This window comes from Gallinula chloropus (genome assembly GCF_964237585.1).
Source record: "Gallinula chloropus genome assembly, chromosome: Z".
In the NCBI taxonomy this organism is placed as follows: domain Eukaryota; kingdom Metazoa; phylum Chordata; class Aves; order Gruiformes; family Rallidae; genus Gallinula; species Gallinula chloropus.
The window spans coordinates 43,871,787-43,898,101 of record NC_140089.1 but is presented as its reverse complement, the minus strand read 5'-3'; the positions used below and the strand labels follow the sequence as shown (position 1 = coordinate 43,898,101).

General features: G+C 40.7%; 1 protein-coding gene across 1 annotated transcript in view; it reads left to right on the top strand.

Annotated features, from left to right (window-relative positions):
• Nucleotides 1-515: 515 nt before the first annotated feature.
• Nucleotides 516-26,315, top strand: part of SLC28A3 (solute carrier family 28 member 3) — a gene marked incomplete at its 3' end in the record, with an annotated part of 39,812 nt that continues 14,012 nt past the window's right edge. Inside the window, exons 1-7 of the mRNA XM_084278613.1 lie at nt 516-591; nt 13,182-13,264; nt 17,230-17,321; nt 18,958-19,147; nt 19,278-19,422; nt 21,174-21,287; nt 22,776-22,853. Of these exons, the coding sequence (XP_084134739.1) occupies nt 535-591; nt 13,182-13,264; nt 17,230-17,321; nt 18,958-19,147; nt 19,278-19,422; nt 21,174-21,287; nt 22,776-22,853 (759 nt within the window). The 5' untranslated portion in view covers nt 516-534. The remainder of the gene's footprint in view (nt 592-13,181; nt 13,265-17,229; nt 17,322-18,957; nt 19,148-19,277; nt 19,423-21,173; nt 21,288-22,775; nt 22,854-26,315) is intronic.

Genomic DNA, 26,315 nt, shown 5'->3' with positions numbered 1-26,315 from the left:
AAGATTTGGCATGCCACCAGAAAATGAACAACTGATATTTGCTGGAGATTTGGGAGTTACCCATCTCCCCTTGTTTTCTCTTGTGAGATGAAGTCCCCTATGAAAACAGAACCATGATAATATCACAGAAACGGTGACATCAGAATAGCCGTAAAAAAGACAAAAACTATGTTGACCTCGCAAAGATCTGGGCGGGGGAGATTCTTCCCCGGGCAAGTGATGAAAGCCTTAAAACACGTGAGTACACACATTTGCCTTTGGGATCCCCTAGAGCTACCTCAGCTTCTTGAGCCCCGCAGGAATCCTCCCTTCATGTCTCAATCAGTATTGAATGCAATTTCCTAGGCTGGCCAAACGGGGCTGTGCCAGGGGAGCGAGGAGGTGGAGCTATGAGTGAGAAAGAACAACCTGCGAGTGCCTCTAGCTAGCTAGACTTCGAGTGATACTCACTGGCCCTGTGCTGGCTGCTCTTGGCTCTGTGCAGCGAGTAGTTTTTAACACTCACCCAAAACTCTTCCTGCCCATGTTAGGCACATGGAGCTGAAGGACACCACTCAAGACCGGCTGGGAGTGAACAATTTGGCCTTCCAGGTAAGCACGGTTTCCTTTGCTTTGGGGGGGAGAGGAAGGACTGAAAAACAATGAACAATGTTTTGTTCACTTCCTGATGAAAGAAAAAGCAGTTTCTGCTCCTAGCCTGCGATATTTTACAACTCCCCACGTAATGTGCACTGATAACTGCCAACGTACCCTTAGGCTCTTGTATAAAAAGCTGGAGCACGATCAACACATTGAGGGGTATGCTCTGGTCATTGCCTTCATCTGCTGCCTGGTATACTAGTGTCTGTGAAAAGAGCCTATTTCATAGGCTGGTGACCTCACAACTGGCTCGTCCAGCTCTCCCATCTGCCATGTCAGTTACTGCTTTTCCCCGAGGTCATCATCGTGCAGCAGACACGTATCTCAAAGCAATGTACATCAGTAATGATAATCACAGTGAGGCATATCTTCCACACATAAATAAGCGCAATTGTCTTGTTCTGCTCCCAAGAACAGCACGGAGAGGGGGTAAGGAGCCAAGCCAGAAGGTTTTGTGCTTTATGTGTATAAAGTAATGTTAACAATCATTTAATTACAAAAATAGCAGATTTACAGAATTGCAGAAGCACCAAAAATCCCCAACTGTTAACCAATTAGTTATTGTTTCTCAGTGCCCAGCATACCTGAACTTTCATAGGGGTTAAGAGTGGGGACAAAGAGAAATAAGTGAACCCACAGCCAGGCTGGGTCACTCTGCTTGTTACTGAAAGTACAACAGGTCGGGGAGAGACCGTGTCTCTGAAGACTGCCGTGTTACCAAAGTACCCTCTGGTCTCCCCTGCACCCCCTGATCCTTACAGTGCCACTGAGCTCAGTAGCAGGAAGGGTAACATGGGTGTGAATATCAGCTGACAGCGTTCAAATAACACAGAAAGGTCTTTGTAGCACGCGGAATATTGTGTAACACCTGTGAGTGACATCCAACCACTGTATATTCACTGGGCTGTACAGACAGACCAGCAAGAGTTTGACAATCAGCCAGTCAAAGAATTTTTGTAGAATGTAAGGAGTGAGTGTCGGGTCCCTACTCCAGTCAATAGTTAACGACTAATGCCAAGTGGGATAGCTTCATGAGGAGATAGATAACTCTTGAAACACGACAGCCCAGTTGTTAGGGCATTCTCCTGGGTAATCAGAGAGACTTCAGTGCGCCTGTGCTTCAGAAAAGATACAGAAACATTTCGGTCTCGGGTCTCCCTCAGTTCAAGTGAATGAGATAAGAGAGGGCTCCATCCTGGCTGCATTTTCACAGAAGACCTGTATCTTAAAGATAATGCAGTCAGCTTGCAGAGACTGCGCCTCCAAAGCCATGAAAGAAGTCCTAGCTGCAGGAGCCCGGTGCCAAACACTGGTGAACGACCTAAGCTGATAAATCACCTCTTTCCCCAGCAGTCTCTGTGAGGCGCAGGACAGACACTCGGGTCAGTCCTCTGCCAACCAGCTCACTGTGCCGGATTTCTTTCCTCTCCATTGCAGAGGCTTGCAGCAGCCTGCAGATCTTTGCTGATATAAATAATTCAAAGAGGCCAAACCATGGAGACTGTCCGACAGTGAAACCTGCGGCCCGAGTCAGATTTTCTGATTACTTTACTTTCCTGGAACACCTGAAGGTGTTTATACTTACATTTAAGCTATGCCTGACTCAACATATAAGTCACTCCCTAGACAAATTAAGAAACAGAAGGAAATAGGTAAACTTCTCCGTGTAGAAAAATAAATCACTTCACAGTAGTAGGCACTGAGAAGAAAATATCATTTTCCCCCAATTTAATTTTTATTTGAGCTTTTCTTGTACAAAGACTGAACAGTTTCCTTCCTCCAAAATAGTGTCTTCTGGTATTAAGCAATGAGTGTCCTCTTTAAATCATGAAATATAAAAGTGTTCTGAAAAGGGATTAATTATTTTCAGTATCGGTGTGGGATTGCACTCCACGGGTACCTTCAGATGTACCTGAGCCATTTAATGATTAACACACAAAAGGATAGGAAAAAATAAGACTAGGACAAAGTAAAGTTGCTTTAGTTAGTTTGGTTTATAAAGTAATTTAGTTAAGAAAACAGCTCTCAATGTCATACAAACCAGCTCAAGGCTAACAAGTGATGGATGAAGGATCGTATTAGAGCTTTATGATATCAAGAATGAGAGGCATTATGCCTTCTGTTTTGGAGTTTGTAATATAATCTGCCTTTTGACTAGATGTGCAAATCATCGGAGGGGGATGACTCAATTTCATATTGGCTATTGATATTTAAACACACACATCCTTCTATACTGTGGTAGGATATTATTCTACTGCATTGCAGAAGCATAGCATTTTTTCAATTGTACTGTAGTAGTAGTAGACCCTCAGAAATCAGTTAACCAATGTGAACTTTCAGAGGGCATGCATCCACGGAGCATAAAGTTCTATTAACACTATCAACTACTTTTTAAAAAACGCAGATCCTCCAAAATATTACCTACTTCTTTTAGACGCTATGCAGATTCCAGTTGAACTGTTCACGGGCATAGCTTCAAAACCTGCAGGTAATCAATTACTCGTTTCTGTTCAGAAGATTGGCATGCAGACAATGTAATGCGTTCTGTACCTATGTCTACACTAATGCCACAGAGAATGTGTAGAAATACTACCGCGACTCTTGTGCTCTATGTGGTTCCCTTAACTTCTTGCTGAAGGCACTACAGTTGCTCACAGAATTTCCTGCTCAGAAGCCCTGCAACACTAACATTAACCCTAAACCAGATTGATTTACCTAGCTTGTGTTCAGCCCTCCTTTAACAGGCAAATGTTTTACCTAATCAGTTCTGATGATTCAAATTTCTGCTAACGATGACATTAAACAGCAAGTCACAGCTACTCTGCAAGGAACGATAGGAGCTGGCTCATAAAAGGGAGTGGTAGGTGGGATAGAAAAACTCCCTGACTCTTAAAAGGAACTCAGAGTTAAACATAAAGTAAATGCAATGCAAAGGGAAGATAATGTCTAACAAATATTAATTGCTCACTAGCCTGCTACTTTTAATTCCAACAAGGTTATAACATATCCTAAGAAATGTTATTTCTTTCTATTTTTACCGCCATTCTCCAGAACTTCCTAGATATTCTTGTCTGGTTGGCTAACTCGGACTATATGCACTATTAAGAATTTATATTTCATGGGCATGGACTCTTTTCAAAATAGGTTGTGACTGCCTTCGGGAATTATGAAGGCATTGCACTAATTCCATCAGACACAGGTGGCAAATGATGCAGTTCTTTAACAAATTTACTTGTTTTCAAAAGTCCTGTTTGTTTTAAAAAATAAATTAAAACCAATGTGTGATATACTATGCCTTCTCTTACAGGAAATAATGAGAGTTAGTCATGCTTTTGATCTCTTCTCAGGCTAAGTAATTATTCCTCGCGAAAACCATTTATAGGATTTTTGTCCTTGTCAACCTCTTAGTGCTCCTGTTTGCCATCAGCAGAGGTCGTGTGCACCTTGTTATCTCCTCAGGAATACATAGATCTTCCCCCCCTTTCTGGATTTTGCTTTCAGCCTCTCATACATCTTACTTGGTCTGAGAGCAAACTGATTTCCCGTTTCCTTTTCTACGGCCAGCTTGTGCCAGTCATTTCACCTTGTTCATACTCAATTCAGCATGCTATCCAGCTGTCCCACTCGAGACTGACAATTGAAGATTTTAAAGAAAACACTATGTACTCAGAGGTGGGTGAGCATAATTTACAACCCATTTCAAAACACCTCTTGAATATTTGGCCATCTAAATATAAATCTGTCAGTATCTGCTGTTTCTACAACTCATCTGCTATAGTTTAACACATGGATGATGAACATTTGTCCCTCTTGCCCCGTACAGTATATTGTATAATTTGGCAGGAATTTGTGAACGCTACTACTATTGATCAAAAAAGTTTTCCTCAATATTTTACATGCATTTCAAGTCCTTTAGAATCATGACATTGGCTAACAAAAGGCAGTGCATGGAAAATTTAGATTACCGGTCTTCAAGTACACTGAATGTTAAAAGACTAGTAAAGTTTTGAACTGTAAATTAGATGGCTTCAATTCAGCTGCCTGAATGCAATCTGAAATACGACATGGTATCTTTAAACAATTGCTTTTGAAGCATCTGTTTTCCACTGATGCTCCACCTGAGCTCCTTAAGTACCCTGATTCTAATCTCCAACACTAATGTAATGACCCACCCTTAAGCCATAAACAGTTTAAGCAGCTGCCTGGATGCTCAGGTAGCCATGCTGTTTTCATCACTAGCTGGCAGGGGTGGAAAAACCCTCTACTGTAGAGTGGGTGCTGCTGTTAAAAGCACAACAGTAAATTGGGAGCTCTTTTCAAAATCAATCCTTCAAAAGGCGGGGAGGAAGTACAGGGAACGACTTGGCAAATTAACTGTTTATCTAGAGGGATGTAAACAAACCTTGCAAGATCACTTGCAAGCAGGAGACTTGGGAGTAGGGGTTCACGCCCTTGCTGTTTAAACAAATATTTTACAAGCAGGAAATTCTAATTGTTTTTTTTAAAAAAACAGCAACGCGTGAAAGCAGAAGTGCAACTGAGCAACACTTTTAATATTGCCAATATTCAAAGTAGATAGTTCAATTCTGTAAACCTTCGAGTGTGGCTATAGGGAAGAGAATTTTCCTGTTCAATCTTCCCTAATTTGGTTTTAACTTCCTGCTACCTTATGACACCACAAAATCAACAGGTTCAGAAGTGGCTTGGCCTGTGCTTTCAACAGGTTCTCCTGGCTATTGTCCCTAAGGCTATGCAATGTTCTGTTCTGGACAGGCTGGAACGATGGGCTGAGGTCAACTCTATGAGGTTTAACAAGGCCAAGTGTCAGGTCCTGCACTTGGGTCACAATCCCAAGAAAAGCTACAGACTTGGGGAAGAGTGGCTGGAAAGCTGCTGGGCAGAGAAGAACCTGGGGTTGTTGGTTGACACCTGACTGAATATGAGTCAATAGTGTGCCCAGGTGGCCAAGGAGGCCAACAGCATCCTGATCCTGGCTTTTATCAGTAATGGTGTGGCCAGTAGGGCCAGTGAAGTGATTGTCACACTGTGCTCTGCACTAGTGAGGCCTCACCTCTAGTGTTGAGTTCAGATTTGTGCCTCTCTCGACAAGAAGGACGTTGAGGCACTGGAGTGTGCCCAGAGAAGAACAAGCAAGCTGGTGAAGAAGGGTCTGGAGCATAAGTCTTAGGAGGAGCAGCTGAAGAACTGGGGTTGTTTAATCTGTGATAGAGGTGGCTGAGGGGAGACACCTCCTCGCTCTCTAGAACTACCTAAGAGGGGGTTGCAATAAGGTTGGTCTCTTCTCCCGAGTAATTAGGAATAGGATAAGAGGAAAAGGTCTCTAGCTGCATCAGGGGAGGTTTAGATTGGATATTAGGGAAAAAAAATATTCACTGGAAAGGTATTCAAGCATTGGAACATGCTGCCCAGAGAGGTGTTCAAAAAATATCTAGACATAGCACTTTGGGACATGGTTTAGTATACATGGTGGTGTTGGGTTGATGGTTGGACTTGATCTTAGAGGTCTTTTTTAACCTTAAAGATTCTATGATTCTCTGTTCTGCAGACATTTCCAAGGACATGGAAGAGGATAATAAGCAAATATAAGCTTTTTGGCCCGTGCTGAGTGCTTAGTTAGCAATCTGCAGCAGTAGGTGATGAGCACAGACAGATAGACATTTTGGTAAGGGGCACCTTCAGCAAACTTAGAAAGACTATGCTAACAAGAAAAAGAAATAAATCAGTTTTGTTTATCATTTGAATATTGCTATTCTTATGAGAAAAGAAAAATAATTCTTTTTCTTCAATGGGTAGGGTTAAATAATGTGTTTTCATTAAATGAAAAATGTATAAAGGGGAGGATGGAGGGCATGTATTTGAAGAATCAGTTGTGAAATATATGCAAATTAGTTTCATGGCACTCATTCAAAGACTGTTTTAGTCAACAGAGGTCATCCCTCACTGAAGTACATTTGCTATCAATAGTAATTAACAAGTTTCTACTGAATATGCCAGAAATGTGGTATGAGCACTTGAAAGGAGTGCTTTTTGTGCTTGCAGAAAATAACACAAATCTATCACTCTGCAGCACAGGCTATTTAGAGTTCCAGCAATCATGTGAAGCTCTTACCGTTTTTTTGTGACATTACTCATACATTCATATATTTTAATTACTCTATAAATGATACTCTTATGTAATTATTGCAGTCGAGCAGTGGGTTGGACAAAGTGATTTCTAGAAGTTGCTTCTGATGCAAATTATTCTCTACTTCTGTGGTTTGGAAGTAGAGAGATAGCAACTTGTATGCTCACTGATTTTCACATGTTCTCTGGCTAAAGCCCTAAGCATTCTACTTTTTCTTGCTCAACAATAAGCACATAAGTCTTCAAAGGCACTGTCCCCAGGTGCATGTGTGTCGGTTACAGAACTGTGCCACTTTGATTTCACTATGCTGTACCTTGTAGTATTTTTAACATATAATATCTCAATGCTACAGTTAAGCACCACTTCTTTTGATACTTTTGGTTCGGTTTGTTTTTTCCCCACTGTATGGAGAGGGAAGCTCCGTAGAAGCTTTCATTGTTTACTGCAGGGGCAGCTGTGGCAAACTGCTCAGGCAGCATTGTTAGAAGGCAAATGAGTAGCAGTAGTGTTTTTTGAAAAAGAAATACCTAATGCTTGAGGGAATGCAAAGGTACTCTTCTCTTAGAAGGGAGGGGACTGATTTGGTTTATCAGGGCCACAGCAGGTGAATCAACAGTTTTTTCTGATTCCCCCCTCCTCCTCCAGGCTCACAAGATTCCAGAAACACTGCTCCCAAAACAGTGGATTTTTTTGTGAAGTATAGAGGCAGAGTATCTTTAAGGAAAAAATGTTGCTTAAAAGTGTTCTGGTTGCTTCTAAGGTCATGCTTCCACTAAAAGGCAAAATTTAATTTCTGTCTAGTGGCAGTGCTTTTATGAATTTACTATGATTAAACTAATTTTGTATTGTTCATTTGGAAATGTTTGTTTTCTTAGAAGGCTAAATGTAGATACTAATTTACTTGTTCTTTTATTGTGTAAACAATGAGATACTTCATGAAGTGAAACACAGTGAAATGACCATACTGTAACTACTGCCTTAAGAAAACACTGAAATATAAAACATATATATAAAATGCAGATATAAGTTATCTGACATTTTGTTTAATCAGCTTTCTTATGAAACCAGAATAAGAACAATCCCTTCAAGGGTCATTAAAAAGAAATAATATATCCTTCTGGACATTAAGAAACAAAAATCTCAGCTGTGGACTTAGGAAAAAAAAAAAGTAGTAGTGGAGCTAGTAATGTCTGTCTTCAATTCTACACTCTGGTGTCCTGGTTTCGGTCAGGATGGAGTTAACTTCTTTTGTAGCAGTGGATGGAATGCTGTGTTTGAGAGTTAAAATAAAAGCAGTGCTGATAACACCCTGATGTTGTTAGTTGTGGTCAAGCAGTCAAGGACTTTCTCAGCTCTTCATACTTCTCTATTAATGAGAAAGGAGAGGCGAAGGCAGGGCAGGTGACCCAAACTGGCCAAAGAGAGTATTCCATGCCAATTATGTCCTGCTCAGTATAAAGGGGGGCTGATGGGAGGAGGAGCAGGTGGCTCCAGGACACGCAGTTTTTGGGGGACAGTCAGGTTCCAGGACGGGTCTGGGTGGCACGGCCCGAATTGTGGGTTCGGTGAGAAACTGCATTGTGTATCAACAGCTTCATAGATTTTTTGCTCTAAAGTCCTGTTAACATTGTTATATTGTATCTTTCTGCTATTTTAGTAAACTATCCTTATCCCAACCCATGGGCTTTTGGTTTCTTGGTTTTGGGTTGTTATTTGCCCCTTCCTTTTCCCTCCCTTGCCTCTCACACACACCCACACACACCCACCCTCTTTTCCCCCTCCTCTTTTCCTTTAAGGAGCAGGCAGCTGCATGGATCTCGGCTCTCAGCCGGGGTAAAACCACGACATCTGGTAAAAGGTTTACCACAAATAATTAATGTTGTTAAAGCTAATTGCTCTCTTTAAGGATAATCTGTGTGGTTTATCCCAGGAGCAATAGAAATACGTATTTTTAAAATGTATGCACTTACTGCATATGCATTACTAGATGGAGCGAAGATACTAAACCGGCAAAGGCCCATTTTGGAAGTGGAAACATCAGAGTATAAATCCCTTCTCACCGCACATGAGAGAGGTTTTCAGCTTTTGATATGAACTGATGCGATTTCTGGTCTTGTCATGAGCCAGAATGAAAGCGAAGGTGTGGATGTTATAAATCCAACATGTTATAATCCTTGCAGACAGTCAATCAGGAATCCACAAACTACGACAGCTGTACTCACTAATCGGGTATGGTTTTGGTTTGGTTTTGGGTTGGTTTGTTTTCCTTTCTAGTAACCTCATGCAAATTCATAAACCTTGAATTTAGTGTCAGTAATTGGTTATAATAATACATCCAAGACAGCTATTTAAAAAACAAAAACACCCTATATTTTATTTAAAATTGATAAACTAATGGGGAAGTGAGTTCTGTTCTCAGAAATACATTGAGGAAAAACACAGTGAACTGACAGGATGTGTAGGATTAGAGAAAATGTTTTCTAATGTCAAAATGGCTTCATACAAGATACAAAAGAGGCATCAGAAATGGTGATCTGAGGCAATACTATGGATGCAGAGTTGATATAGAAGCATTTTCTCCTGAGAAGTTGTAAAAAGCCAAGGAGAAAATGTTTGGTTTAGTGATACAATGCTTCAGTCAGATGGGGCATACATATTGTTAAATACCTACACATCCAAAATAGGGGAAATTTCAGACAAACACAAACTGGAAGCAACAGCTCTGATGTACAACTAACCAGAGAAAGGAGAATGCAACACAAATGACATAATAAAAAACATATCTGGTTTGACTTCTTTTCACTGTACATTTATTTAAGCCCACTTTAACTGAGTAGCTCACTATGAAGACTTGACAGTCAGGTTAAAAAAAACCCCACAGACTGGAGCATCTCTCCTATGAGGAAAGGCTGAGATAGCTGGGCCTGTTCGGTCTGAAGGAGATTGGAAGGGGATCTCTTCAATACTCATAAACACCTAAAAGGGCTAGTGTCAAGAGCATGGGGTCAAACTCTTTTCAGTGGTGCCCAGTGACAGGACAAGGGGCAATGGGCACAAACCTGGAACACAGGAAGTTCCATCTGAACATGAGGAAAAACTTCTTTACTCTGAGGGTAACAGAGCACTGGGACAGGCTGCTCAGAGAGGTTGGAGATACTCAAAACCCACCTGGACACAAACCTGTGCAACCTGCCCTAGGTGATCCTGCTTTAGCAGGGAGGTTGTACTAGGTGATCTCCAGAGGTGACTTCCAACACTTGCCATTCCAGGGAAGAGAAAAAAAGTTTGGTGATAGTAATTGAAATAGCACATAAGAAATAGAGGTTTCCCGATTCTTTGGATGTTCTTTTCTATGTTCTTATAATTTTTTTTATATGAACAGAGGCAAGTAAATGCTTCTGCTCTCAAAGTTGAAGTGATTCCAGATTTATACTAATGGAAAGGATCACTTGGACTGTCCATGCGCTCCTGGGAACTAGACCATGATCTGAGATCCTAGGATAGGAAGGTGTAGGCAGTGCCTGTAACTTCCTCTTCAAAAAAGCCAACAGAAAGGAAAACATCAAACCAAACAGAATAAAAGGACTTTTGGAACTAATTGAAACTGTTGAAAGCTGCAAAAAGTAGTGGCAGTGAATTAAAGCATTTTTTTAATCAAAGAAACCAAATTAACACTGAAAAGGTTCACCTGAAAGCATTCAACTACTACTTTGTCCAAGTATAGTGAAGTCACACTGCAAGTGTAGTTGAGTACCTACACCCACACTTTCTCGTGCACACTTTGACTGAGACAGAAGAGTGCATTTTGAGGCTCTGCAGGGTATGGACTTTGCTGTGCCCCTGCTGTCAGAATTCACACAGCCTTGGGTTAACCTCAGCAACGCACAACGCTCCCCAAGTGCCAGATGTGGTATCATGTTTGTCAGGAAAAGAGAAGAAAAGGGGCTTGGATTCATTATTCTTTTTCCTTGTGTATCTGCACTAAGGTAGACACAAAGTAATCTCTGATTTCAGATTTTCTTAATAATGTTAATAGAAAGCAGTCATTACAATAAAGTTGTGATATCATAATGTTTTGTGCATATTTAAATACATGGTAAACAATGTGAAAAGATGTGGACTGATGCTTTTTATATTGAAATACAACTAAAACCAGGTCATACTCTCAATGTAAACAGTGTATTTCACAAATTTACAGAGCTAGAGCCCAGCCTATAGGTGATTCAGGTGAGCTCCTGGCCCGGAGAGGATACTGCGGCATGGGGGAAAGCAGGAGATAGCAATCTTCCCTGGGCAACATATGAAGCAGGGACACTGGGGATGGGATGGTGGTGGGTATGGAGGCAGTAGGTACGTTACATGGGCTTCATGCTATTTCCAGGAAGGAGAGCATGCTGCCACAAGGAGCACAGCCACATGCAAATGTGAAAGCATGTTTCTCCAACATGGAAGGCTGGATTCCCCTGATTTGTAATGTAGGCTGTGAAGTTTGTGAGAAGTACTGGCTTTCAATATATCCCAAATTTAAGCCCAGGAATAAATATTTCAATACTCTGAGCACTCAGTGTCCTTCAGGTGAGAAGCCTACCTCCTAAATCTGCTGAGAAGAATGCTCTCACTTACCAAAACCAACAGTGACTTAGGTGGCAGTATCTGCTTTCTCCTAGGGGAATGAATAGCAGCTTCTATGTACGTACTCCTACACTATTTTAATTACTGGCTGTGTTCTAGTTTTGCCTTTGAAATGCTTTAAGTCTCTCACTATGAACTAATGGGAGGGGTTTTGAAGGACTTTCAGTGCAGAAAATTCAGGCTGGAGGCAGGGGCCAGGGCAAGGTGTGCAGCGGGCCTTGCCTCACGCAGCAGTGTGGGGAACGTAGTTAGCACACATAATAGCAACACCAAAAGAAAAGGTCACCGCTCCAAATGGCTGCGCAAGGCAGGCCAGCTCCTCCTGGGAGGGTAGGACAGAACCACCAACTCAGGAAAAAGCTGTCTACCTTCACCATAGTCCCCGCAGGACACCTAAGGGCAGGCAGCATGCTGCCCTGGTGCAACACTGGAACAAGGAGGCCAGAGGGTGGTTCAGGGCCCATGTGCCGTTATACTGCGGCAGTTACGCTGCTGCCGTTGAGCGTAACAGTCACCTTCCCTGGTCTCCCAGTGCCACCATGGGCACCGCCGATGGTGTGGAGGTACGTACCCTTGGGACAGCTGCTTTCCTTCTGCCTCTCCAGGGTGGGCCAGAGGGAAGTAATGCAGGGTGGGCACAGCAACCTCCACGTGTGGGACAAGCAGGGTTGGGGGGGTGCTGTGCTGCTCCCAGCTGTCTGAAGGACTGTCTTCAAACATGGCGGAGGTCAGACTGCAGTTTTTCCAAAGCTTTAATGTAGCCAGGCTTATGTGGATTCCGGTAGTGAAATGGCGCATTCCTGATGCAAATGCGCTTTATGGCCAAATTTAAAGTTTCTGCTGCAAAGCCTGTGGGCGCTATCTCTCTTTTAGAGGATTGTTATCTTTTCTGAGCCGCTTTTCCTAGGAATAAATTTATTGGCTTAGTTAAATATTTAAAACACTAAACCCGCTCCTCAAATGTAATGATTCTCCATACATAAAATGTCCACCATATCACAGAATTACAAGGTTGGAAAAGACCTTTAAGATTATCAAGTCCCAACTGTTTCTGCCCTAACTTCTAATCTGAACCTGCCCTGGTGCAGCTTTGGGCCATTTCCCCTTGTCCTGTTTCCTGTCACCATCGTCCACCTCTCTACAACCTCCTTTCAGGTAGTTGTAGGCTGTTGATAAGGTCTCCCATCAACCCTCTCTTCTCCAGGCTACACATCCCCAGCTCCCTCAGCTGCTTCTCATGATTTGCCCTCCAGCCCCTTCACCAGCCTTGTTGCCCTTCTCTGGACTCACTCAAGGACCTCAATGTCCTTCTTATGGTGAGGAGCCCAGAACTGGAAACAGTACTCAAGGTGCAGCCTCAGCAATGCTGAGTACAAGGGCACAATCACCTCTCTAGACCTACAGACCACATTTTTGATACAAGCCAGGATGCCATTGGCCTTCATGGCCATCTGAGCACACTGCTGACTCACTAAGTTAAATTTCCACAAAAAGAGAAACTAGAAAAACAGGGGTCATCAACAGGAGGTTCTGGTTCACAGTCATGGTCTAACCACTGTGTTTGCCCGATACTGATCAAAGCCTTGGTGGCAGGCAGAAGAGCTTGAGCCAAACTCAGTGCATACTGGAAAGTCTTGAGACTCCTTCAGCCATGTGACAGCCAGGATCCGTTTGGTTGGGGGTTTTTTTTTTTTTTTTTTTTTTTTGCGCCTTACTTAACAAACATGCACCACTTTAACAGCCTTGGCACCGATTTGTTTTGCAGAAGGATGAATACATCAACATGGAGAGTGACCTGGATGAAAACAAATGTGACTCGGTAGATAAAGAGCAACCACGCTTGAAAGGGTAATGTCTTTTGGATGAGTAAGTTTTCCACTCCACCCTGCCCTAAGCAATAAGCTGCCAGTGTTTTTGCTTCTGGAGTGACATCTGTAAATTTCACTGCCATATCCATGTGCTACACAGACCCTTGTATTGCCTAGCAATGTGTGTAATACGGAAAGAGAATGTATTAAAAATTATTTTACCTTTCAACTGACACATGTTATTGTGGAACTATCCTTCTAAAGCCTTGTAAATTAAAGGAGTAATATTTTTACTTTTTATACATTAACTACTTTTCCAATTTCCATATAACCCATTTTTAAATAGAGGTCTTAAACAGTAATAGAATCATAGAATCATAGAATCATAGAATCATAGAATGGTCTGGGTTGGAAGGGACCCCAAGGATCATAGAGCTCCAACCCCCCTGCCACAGGCAGGGACACCAACCTCCAGGCCTGGATCTACACAAGGCTGCCCAGGGCCCCATCCAACCTGGCCTTGAACACCTCCAGGGATGGGGAATCCACTACCTCTCTGGGCAGCCTGTTCCAGCACCTCACCACTCTTTCTGTAAAAAACTTCCCCCTAATATCTAATCTAAACCTTCCCTCCTTTAGCTTTAGTCCATTCCCCCTTGTCCTGCCATTATCTGCTCTTTTAAAAAGTCGAATCCCCTCCTGCCTATAAGCTCCCTTCAGGTACTGGAAGGCTGCAATCTCTTTGAGGAAGTTAAAAATTCACTATTGTCCTTCAGTTTGCATACATATGTACCCCAGTGCAAAATAAGAATAGATTAGGTGTAAAAAAGTCATTTTGATGGGGCAGAATCCTTACACTTCATTACACTATGTTTTACCGGTGGCAAGTAACCACACAGTGGTTAAAGATACCACTGTGATTTATTTACATTTTACCTGATTATTGGGGTTTTTTTGGTGAAAACTACAAACCCCGTATATGGAAGGCATTAAAAAAACCTTCACACAATAGGTAAAATTGTATTTTAAAGTCTTAGTATTTTCTCTCCTATTCAATCTTTATACAAACCTTCATATAAATTACACTGTACTTTTCTCCTGCTTTCTATGACAGGATTCAGTTATACAGCACACCATTTCAGCTTTAAATCGGACTTTGTATCAGCAGGTTCTAGCAGCTCACTTACTGGGTATCTCAAATAGGAATTTGTCTCACTCAATGTGGACTGCTTGGAAAGATCTCATGCTTGTACAAATAATAGACTTATATGCAGAAACAGCTGCCAAGATTTTAATTATGCTTTCAAGTTATACATACAGAACTTGAAAGTCTTGTTAATATTATCAGGCTTACTGGTGTCATCATATTAAAATACTGCTGCAAAAAGTATGGCAAAAAGTATTTTGAAGTCACTTAAATATTCTTTCATTTTTCCTCTCTGTTCTTTGGTGATTTGTCATTCCATTATCAGTAACATGAAACACAATCTTGTTTAAAATATTTAGGGTCTTGTCTAGCAAAAACAAAAGCTGAGAATCAAACATCTCAGTTTGATAAGCCTTTCCAGTGGCAAGTATCCAGCATCTCCCCAAAAGTAAACTAGTGACAGCACGAGGTTAATGGGGTCTAAAAACCTGCAGGCCCTCAAACGTGGGCCCATAAAAAGAGGCATCTCTGCACAGATATGGATTGAGTTGTGGCAGAGATGAAGCCTGTATGTTTTTTCTTCTTTCATTTTATGGAGAGTCAAGACAAAAATAAGGTTTAATTCACAGGGCTTTTTGTTCCCAAGGTTCCCTTGTTCTTTCATCATCAGCAGGTACCATTGAATTGAGTAGTGAAGACTCCTTGTAGGCTGCAAGCTGAAGAGCACTTTGCTCTATTCTTACTGCATTCAGGCTACAGCTTGTTCAGTACTCTTGGGTTTTGTTCCTGTTTTTGTACTTTGTCTAGGTTTATTTTTATGCTGAGTACCTGACAAGGGCAAGGTATCTCTTATCAATTTTTTTTGTATATTCACTGCTAAAGCAGGCGTTAATGTGTTCTAATGTCTTTCTTGTGTCTGCTCAAAGGGGCATTCGCCAGCCTCAGTTTTGAATGGGTCATCAATCGCCTGTGCACAACTGACAGTTGAAATATCAGTCTGTTGATAACAAGGATCCACTACCTGTACAATATATTGTTAACTTAAGGAGCACATGAAGACCAGAAAAAGGAATTTTGAGTTGCAAAATACAAGCAAGATAGTTTTGGCATATATAAATATTTCATAATAATTACAAGTCCTAAAGCGCTATCCTGCTTTTTCTACATATTTGGTTAAGTAAAAGTCATCAGCATCGTGCTGCACTTTAAGACTACAGGATCAGCTTTTATCAAATAATGTTTCCTCAGTAAATTAACCAGTTTTCATAAGGAAGATGTCTTTTCTGCCACCTTTCAGAACAGAACAGCATAGTTATGACAAGCGTAAGCATTAAAGATATCTGAATACCAACACAATCATCACCTCAATTAATAAAATAACAAAGGAGAGATATGTTAGAGCAAAGAAGAGATTACAAGGAGTTGTAATCTTAAAATAACAATTTTCAATACCAAACCACTCATTAAGATCAGTAACAGCTATTAGATAGTATTTTTTACTTTTTTGGGGGGTGTTAATGGATGAACCATAAATTTGGTAAATTAGTTTATTCATGCATCTCTCTCTCATTTGTTCTTTTCTTTCCTTTCCTGTTGTATGTATCTAATATCTCTGCTGAGATTGAGTAGATAACCCAATGTTCTTACAAGTAAAAAAAAATCCCAGAAAACAAGAGCTATGATTTGTGAGGCAAGAGGAATTCCCAGAACTAAAACTGAAATATCAAAAGCAATCAAGATTTCTCAGAGACCCTGTAACTCTTTGTACTGGTTAAGGAGTGTGTTTCTGCACTGATATTCTGAGTGCTGATGTGAATTAAGTTAATATTCCTTGTTTCTCTCCAATTTCTGTTAATCAATTTTTTTTTTTAGTGCAGAAAAGAAGGGTATTCATGCTGAATTTCAATGTGCATCTGACTCCATCTGCATCTAGTTTCCAAACAAGTACAGTATGCATAACATCTCTAAATATAGACTTCATAGACTGTAGGGTGTGAGGCACCACTTCAGAGGCAGAGCTATGGTTGTGAATCCTTTTCCAGTTTGCACGATATGAGGGTGTTTATTTAGCTACAGCTTTTGTAACTGAAATATGTCCACATCACCAGCATAATTAACTTTGGCAATCTGTGTTGAATTAACTCCCTTAAAAGATACTTCCCTGAATTTCAGCCTTCCTCATGAAATGACTGTTACCCATAATGAAAAGAACAGAAATATGTATCAAGAATAGATACTAGAATTGGACATTTAAATATAAAAAAATCATTTCAGCTTCATCAACATGAACCGATAAGTCTTAGATGAAAAGTTAATGTAATTAATAACACAATTTTAAAATATTCAAAAACATGTATGCACACAGTAATAAGGTTCTAGATGGATACTGTTTATTCTGCACACACAAATGAGGCCTTAGGCCTTCAAAACTATAGCAACACTTACTTCACCTAGCAATGCAGGGCTGGCTGTATTAACAGTCTTTGTTCATCTAGTAATGGGCGTTAAATCCTGTTTGCGCTAATCCTGTTAACGGACTTTTGTACTTCAGAAGGTAGCAGAACTTCTTGCTCATTAGGTATTTGATGGACTGACCAATTAGATATCTGCCAAATTTTTCTTTTTCACTTGTCCACTACCAAGCCAATGAAGTTCCCACTGAAAGCTCTGCACATGTTGGTGTAATTTTCTTTGGCAGTTTGGGATCCAATATCAACACTTGCGAAGTGCAGTATTGGCGAAATTTTGATCAATTCAACCTCATCTTGCCATGCAAATTATTCTTCATTTTGATCTACATCTTAAGATTCTGTTCTGTTTGTGGGTTTTTGATTTGTTTTGTTTTTTCAATTTTCTAGGTATTTCGAAAAGAAATATGATAAAGCCTACGAATTTTGCAAGAAACATAAAACCAGAATTCGCTATGTGATCTACGGAATTTTAATAACAGGTACAGTATAGCACATCCAGGGTTGCAGAAGACTTGATTATTTACCTTTATGAGATTATAGACTGACAGTCTTCTACCTGACCCAAAAACTCTCGACTCCCTTAAAGAATGCATTTGAAAGGAGGTAGAAGTTAATTTAGTACCAGAGAAATCTACAGATCACAAAACTTTCACTCATTCCTAAACTTAACCAAAGCACACTGTTCTTCCAGGGTGTTTCAAGTCTGGGAATTACATTTGGGATAAAAGGGTTCAGCATTTGTGTCTACTTCACTACCAGCCCCTTCCAAGAAGACAAATTAATTACAGGTTTTTTTACTTGCCCAAAACCATCAAATCCTATTAAAAAGATTGAGGCATCAACTTGGACTGAACTTAAGCCAGCAGGTTAGAAATTGCAGTTTTGTGTTCTGACCTGTTATCACTCAATATCCACAGCAAGTGTTTGCTAAAGAAAATGTGTTTCATGTCAGCATGCACTGCAAAGTCATTTAGATATTTTTCTTTGTCCCTTTCCTAATTAGCCAGTAGGTTGGCTTGTTTCCTTTCACTTCACCAGGTTTCTTTTTGAGGTCCTCCTACTTGAACACTGAGAACCTGTAGACCTAAAATGTGTGATAGGCATCAGAAAACCATAATGTGGCTATAAAAGGGCCACTTGCATGCTGAATATGCTGCCCATCTCACATCAGCTCGTCTTGCTGCATGTCACAATACAGACATACTCTGGATCAAGAAAGTGAAAATGTTCTAATGATATGTCAGGGTTTCATATATTTATTCCATTTAAAAAACAAAAAAAACCCCAGACCAAAGCCAAAACTAAATTTGCCCTACAAAAATCAGTAGTTCTTACTTATTTGCCATAGACAAAATCACAGGGTAGATTTATTATATTAATTATTTTGGAGAAATTATTTGCGATGAGGGCAGTGAAGCACTGGCACAGGTTGCCAAGAGAAGTTGTGGTTGCCCCCTCCCTGGCAGTCTTCAAGACCAGGCTGGATGGGGCTTTGGACAGGCTAGTCTTGTGGAAGGTGTTCCTGCCCGTGGCAGGAGTGTTGGAACTATATGAGCTTTGAGGTCCCTTCCAACCTGAACTATTCTATGACTCTAAGGTTTTATGAACATTCCATTGTCCAGCACACATTAGCAATGAGCCAAATAATTTCACACTTACTTTACAACATAAACTATTCCTAGTTACTCAAGATGGCGATCCAATCAGGCAATTAACAAATGTTTCTAAGTGTTTCTTCTAGTTTGTTGGATAAAGTCATCCTCCTGTGAAAGAAGGAACGAGACTCGTTCTTCATTAATAGTTTTAACACAGGAAAAAGCAGTTCTGTAAACATGTTTAATTTTCCAAAATTATATTCCCACATGTTTGATATGAACTTGTCTTGGCCAAAGCATATAAAGTGCTTTGAGAGGATGAAAGACAGCTTTCTTGTCAATGAGCATGTTGTAAGTAACACCTTTTATGAAAGCAACTTTTTCCAGTATTTAGGCCAAGTCAGAAAAACACTTAAAGAAAAACACAGGTCTGACTTTAACGACATCCTTCAAATTTAAGATTATTTTATTTTTAAAAAGACTAACCTCACTGACACGTATGTTCTTGTTTCTGTGACAGCATACTTGGCAGCAGTTATTGCGGCCTGCATCTTGAATTTTCAGAGAGCTTTGCCACTCTTTATCATCACTGTCCTAGCCATCTTCTTCATCTGCTGGGATTTTTTAGTAGCTAAGTATGAAGACAAAACTGCTGCATTATTTGCCCCGGGACAAAGATATCTGGAGAAACAGTGGTTTTGGCTGAAATGGTAAATATTCATTACTTCCTATTTATGGAGAAGGGTTCATTTGTAGAGACTTAAATGTTGTGGGGAGAGGAAGGAATATTCAGTCTTCTTTGGGATGTCATGCCAGAGTCCTTTTCTTTTTTCTCCCTAGGGTGTTGTATGCAGCTCTTCTTATAACTGCCATCTTCTGGATTATCTTTGATACAGCAAAACGGGGATCCAGTCAGCTGATCTCCTTTGGTGGGCTTGTGATATATGTTCTCTTGATGTTTATCTTTTCCAAACACCCAACCAGAGTGAGTATTTAGTCCGTATTGGATCTTCTGGGATTTTTTTGTACAATGTCTCAAAATGCTCTTTCCCTGTGCTAGCACCAATTGCAATAAGAGTAACAGAAACCCCATGAACATCAAAATTCAGACTTGCCAAAACTGTAATGTAACTTTATTCCTGAGGAAAGTAATTTTGCTCTGATATGGGGTCTATGTGTGGCGCTGTACCAGCACGTGGGTCTCACTATTTTGGGAGGCTGCTACTCATTGTTTATTCTAGATTTGATGCAGATTGAAACACATTTACTCCTGGAGAATGACTGCAAGCTAAGACAGGCCTGCTCTGTGCTTTCCACCCATAGGAAGCTCATCACAGTCCTCAGGACAACACAGGCACTTATTTGAGGACACTGTCATCACAGCAACACAGTTTACATGAAACTGGAGACGTTTCCCCCAAACATACATTTTCCTTGACAAATTTGTTTGCCATTGTAAACACAGCAGCTGAGGGTGTTTTTCCTCACCCACCACATAGGTTTGTCAATGCCGTTTGTTTTTTGTTTTAGTTTTTCAGCTGAGACGTCCACTCTGTACTGCTGTGATATTACAAAGGAGTGATTTACTCAGCCACCACATCTCCCACCTCAGGTTTTATACCTGTTTGCATACCTAGCACACAGAGCATGCTTTTGTCAGTCAAATATTAAAATCATAGTATGATTTTGGTTGGAAAAGACTTTTAATATTATCAAGTCCAACCATTAACCTAGCACTGCCAAGTCTGGCTGCTAAACCATGTTCCGAATGGATATTAATCCTTTGTCCAACTCACCAAGCTTCACCAATGTATTTTCCAACACTCTTGCATCAGTGTTGAGACTCTTAACAAAAAAAGTCCCCTCAGCAGGGACCAATGAACCTGTCAATTTGCAACTGCTGCTGTCTCCAACCGAGGTGAAAACTCATATACTCCGAATGCTTTGTGCTCTCCCACGGGCCCTCATTATACCTAATTTGCTTGTGTTATTAAAATATCATCTGAATAAATTAGAAAGTGCCATTTCCGCTGTTTGCCTTGTAAATAATAAGATTTAATTTTCACAAAACAAAGATGTTTTCTGAGGCAGCAGAGCTGAAATTTGCAGGGTGTAGTGAGGAAGGACTGGTGACAGGCAGCCACAGTCTTTCCTACAATTGCCTTTATGTCATATGAATCACAATATCTATTTGTGAGTAATTTTCAAGGATCCAAGCTCTTTAACAGAATAGAAACAGACTTGAAATTACCAAAGCACAAAAAAAGACCTGTAGGAAAATCACCTTATTCACAGTCCACATATGTAAAGAATCTACATGTTCATCTAGGTTTTTTGTGATGTTTCCATTCTAGTTTCAGTTCTAGAACTGTGTCTGCTGTCTCATGTATGTCTATTTCATCTGTAAACCGTAGCCTGGGAAGAGCTGTCTCTCCTTTTCTTACTATTTCATTACCTGCAGTCTGTGATGGTGAAGTGGGTATGTCTGTACTTACCTAGACAGGCTTTAAACAGCTAGCTGTCGACATCCATATCACATAGCCCTCACATTAGGAGAGGTGATTCATGCTCCAAGTCCCCTGTAGTCCATTTTGGCAGCTGCTTCCTACCTTGCTGTATAGTCAGACAACCCCCTTACATTATTTTAACATCCTTCTGTAGTAAATTATGATTTATTTATTTCTATCATTATTTATTTATATAACAAGAGGTTTCTTTACTCTTTTGTCCATCTAGGTTGCTTGGAGGCCAGTATTTTCAGGAATAGGACTGCAGTTTATTCTTGGGCTTCTTATTCTGAGGACCAAAGTGGGATTTGATATGTTTAACTGGCTAGGCATTCAGGTCCAGGTAAGGAACTGCGAAAAATAAGTAATTCTTATATAATTTTCTGTCTTGAGACTCTTGCAAAACAGCCAGGAAATTCAAGGGTCCATTTGTTCCCAGAGGTTTTCCCCTTTTAAGAAAAATCGGGTTCTCAGAAAAGTTACTGGCTATCTGAATTCAACCTTCTTGTTTCTTTTTTCTCCAGTTAATACAAGACTATGTGGGAGAGACAGTCTGATAAGTAATGGCCAGAGTGATCCAGTTTCTTAATGGTTTTACCACCCTTGATCTGAAATTATAACTCGCACCCTCAAAATGCAAAACTGCCATTGTGCCAGGGCACTCACAGAAACTCCTACACTTGGCCCAACTCCAAAGCATCCTTGCAGTAAACCTGGTACGCTGAAAAGCCTTGGGATTACCAAGGCAGAACAACCACTGTCTTCAGAGTAGCCACAGTCCTGGCACCAAGGGCATTTCTTAGTTTTCATGACATACAAGATTAATTCAACTGCACCATGGCAGAATCCACAGGTGTGAGCAGCAGAGGATCTCTAGAGAAAGGACAGGATCCATCTGTAGGTGCCACTGCAGACAGTCCTGCAGGCACAAAGCTTTTAAAAAAAAAAAAAAAGTCCATTACTGTGAAGAAATAATTAAGAGAAATCCAAAAAGTAGAGCAGAGAGTACCCGCTGAAGGACATTCAGACTTTTCACCTCAGGGATACTATTCACACAGGCGTTCTTCACAGTACAGATAATTAAGCACATTTAAAACAAGACAGTGCAGAATGTACTGTCTCTGCGCAGGAGTGAAGGCACAGGTCTGACGCCTGTCTGTCTGCTAATCTGCAAGCAGTGGGAGTCATCTGGGTTTTGTCACCAGGTTCTCAGTCTTCCCTGTGCTTCCAACTGAAGCAGGTTTGGTGCCCCCTTTCGTTAGCCCCATATGGTTTATGGTCACTCCAGTCATAATTCATTACTCTAGTTATTATATCTCCATTTTAAACTGTATCATTAATTGTATATGTTGGCATCAGAAGTATAAAAATGCACCACCATATCAGAATATAAAAGTAGATTTTTTTTTTAGATTAGCTTTTTGGCTGTTCCTTTCAAAACTCACTGCTTCAGCCACTAAATCCCCATTTTAAACTGTATTGCTTATTGCATTTATTTGCAGGAAAGGGAATGTAGAAATGGACCACAATATCAAGATTAAAAAAATAAATTCTTCTTTTACTATAGCTTATCACCTTTATCTTGTTTGGTACAGGAAAATGTGCCCTACTCTCTTGCTGTTTATCTACATACTATGAAGCAGCCTGCACTCTTAAAGGGTCTCAGAACAAGGACCCTCAGCTCTGTTTAACCAGACACAGTCTGGCGTATGTAGCAGAGCACAAGCTCCTTGAACCTCACCAGATCTCTGTGAGACCACTAGCAATATTTGCTTAGCATTTGGCAGGCACACAGAGCTTATGGCTAACTTTGTTTGCTTTCTCTCCCTAGACTTTTCTGGATTACTCTGACACAGGTGCCAGGTTTGTGTTTGGTGAGAAATACACAGATCATTTCTTTGCCTTTAAGGTAAGGCAGGTTTCAGAAGTACTGTTTGGGACAGATAGATAATGGGGGGGAGGAAGAACAGTATGGCTGGGAAATAAATTCACTGGAGGTTTTGTGATACCAGCACAGTCACCAGAGAAAACAGCTAAGAAGTAAACTATTCCTCCCTGTGTGACACCCTAAATAGTACATTTGGGAATCCCACAACAAAGCTCCTCGTTTATTGTCAACCTGAGTTAGGTTATGCTTATTTAGTCCAATTATAACAACATATATTACAAGTAGTCAGAATGTTGGGATATGTTTCTACAAGAAATAGGTTAAAAGGCTTCCACATGGTGACTGAAAGAAACATCTCCAGCTTGTGTTCCCCACCTCTCCACAAGTAAGGGTGCTATACTGTGCTATACTTTTATACCTTAAAGTACTGTGCAGACCACTGCCTCACAGACATTGCCCCTGCAGAAAAGGAAAGCCTAAATGTATACTTATACCATGCAGAAGCTGCCCATGCATAAGCAGGAGGAATTTTATTATTACATTACTAAAATCCCAAAGAGTTTTCCCAGCTCTCCCTCAACAGACCTTTTGGAAAACTGCTAGAACACAGCTTACATGCTCCGTGCTCTCTACCTTGCACCAGTATGCTGTCTGGTTTTGCTCATGTGCAGAGGTCATGCCGTAATACCTGCTTAGGCTGGAGTCAAGAACATATAAAACAACAAACAAACAAAAACCACACACCCCCAGAAAAAAAAAAAAAAAAACAATAAAATAACACCAAAAACCCCAACCCATACATAAGAAATGCATCAGGACCTTCCCAGAAACCATTCTTCTGACTGATATTTCGGATGCCTGATCATGGGCTTGCACACTTTTAATCTTTTTTGGGGTTTTTTTCCTGGATGTGATACAAAGGTCTGCATGGCTTATTTCCCTCATCACCTTTACCGATACTGTACCCACAGTTCCAAGGCTGAATTCCTTGCACCCTCCACACACCTGCTCCTAGCTTGGGCTCCCTTCACCCCCTGGTTGCTTCACCAGGTGCCTGATGCTGATGCTCCACCAGAGTTTTCCCATCCCTTTCCCAAGACTCTGCACAGTTTTTCTCCATCAGGGTATTGCTCAGACACCCACACCTTGCTACCCAAGTCCTAAGACCCACAGAGGAAGGGAGCCTTCTAACCTTATTGACCCTGTGCCACTTAATTGCCCTGCTTTGGCACTGTAAAGAGGGTGAATGAGAGGATGGGGAGTAGGAGAAGACACTTAGTTTCCCCATGCTAGTCAAAGCCTCAATGTACAACCCCACATGGGCTACAAAGGCAAAACCTCCTCTCAGGGCTGTTGGAGAGGAGGTGTCTGCCCCATAAAGACATGGGACAGAAGGAGCTTTTCTGAAGCTGTTTTCCCTCCCAAGTTTCAGAACCACTGACTTACCACTCCAGTGTGCTATCACCATGGGCAGCCTTGCTGGGAAACAGTACTGTTCTTTTTTTCAGTCAAACTAGCAGTTTCATGTTAAGCACTTTTCATTGCGTTTATCTCCACAACTGAAAAGCCTCAGCAATGCAATGTGTTGCAAGTAGTTTAATTATGTTCTAGTTACTTTAAGGTAAAAATTTTGCCAGTGTTTTCCATGTGATTTTTTTATGCTTTAGGAAAAAGCTAGCCTGGACATGCCAAAACATGACAATTTCTTACCTTTTTAAGTGGTTACTACACTTTTCTGATGAAGACATAACATAATAGGTAGCATATTAAGCCAATGGGAATTTAGGCAGGGGGTCTTAGATATAAAACAGTCCCAGAATTCTTCACACAGTCAAGGCACAATTGATCACAACTGGAAAACAAACTCCTCTTTTTGACAAGATGAATGCCTCATCCAGAAATGCCTGCAACTGCTAAAATTGCAAAGCATCTTTTAAAGTTTTTTTTCAAAGAAATGTGGACAAAAGCCAGGCTAAAGGGTGCCAACAGTCACTCAGTGTGGGCAGAAAAACATTGTCTTCTCAATCCATCAGCTGTGAAATCAAACCACAGAAATTCCTGAGAGCTCTTCTCATCTATTTAGAGTGAAAGGTGGAGGGAAGGCATATGGTTTTTAGTATCCAGTGCAGACAGTTGACCTTTGCCTGTCTGCCCATAACCTTTCCAGACCCATTTTCCCACTGGCACTGCGGCAGTCCATGTCTGTGACAGGGTATGGAGTTGGTTGGCAACCAGATGTCTCACTGGCTAGCACACACTTCAGAATCAGGAGGGGAAATGGCAGGAGAGAAAAGGGAGGGAAGAGAGGTGTTAGTTTTACTGAACTAAACTTTATGCTATCATTGCATGGCAAAATGCCCTAGGAGGGTTACTAAAAGGACCAGAGAACCAAACTTCAGAAAGCAGTCTCATATTGACTTGTTGAAGAGCACAACAATACCTATGAATAGCACTCGCCCCTTTCAGGGAAAGGATCTGATCATATAAATTGAGTTTCCAAACTTTTATCAAAATTGCCAATAGTACTAATTCTCCTCTAGAAAGGCACACCTGCTACTTACTGAAAAGGTCTGAACTAACAAAGTGTTTTGTTCTTTTTCATTCTGTTCCTTGCTTTTATTTATAAGGAATTATGCCCTCAGTTGAACACACCTAATACCTTCCTAGTGTTAGCAGTACTGTTTGAACCATATCTAATCTACCTGCATAATTTTGGATCGTCTCAGGTGGGGGGTGGTGTTGGATTTTTTTCTTCCAGCTGTATACTAGCACAGAAATGCTGAAATCCTCTGTATTTGACATACTTGAGAATCAAGTGATACTTGTTTTATTCAGGATAAAACCCAACACATTTAATAACCCATCATGCAGGGGGTTAAGCATTCATGCAATTCTTTAAAATTATATATTCAAGGGAAACACGTTTTCCTTCAGTCTCCACTGAAAGACGCTTATATTTGCTTCTTGTATTTAGTAAGTATAGACCTGTGAATTTGTTTTTAGGCAGATTCTGTCTCCACGTACAGTTATGGAGCTCTTGAATACTCCACAAAGGCATTATAGTTATTGCTATAAATAGAGCAGTACAGAAGTATTTTTCTATACTGTGTTAGTAAAAGGCAGCTTGACGGTAAGCTTTCCTCTCTAAGGAAGCTGCCCTTTATTCTGTGAAATCAACTCAGCTGCAATCCCAGTCAAACAACTTCTGCTTATATAGCAGGCTAAACTTTTTTAAAACACAGACACTGTGAAGTTGAGCTCAGAATTCTAGGTCACAATCCCATTGGATAGATTTCTGTTCCCGGATTCCCAAGTCTATGGGTTACATATCCAAGTCTTTGTATATGCCATTGCCTAGTAAATGTTTGAGCTGACCTAAACATGGCTATAAACTAATGCATATTATGTCAAACCAGGTAGCTTCAAGACTATTGCAGTTCTGTTAAAAACCAATATAGATACATGAAAACCAGTTAATTACAG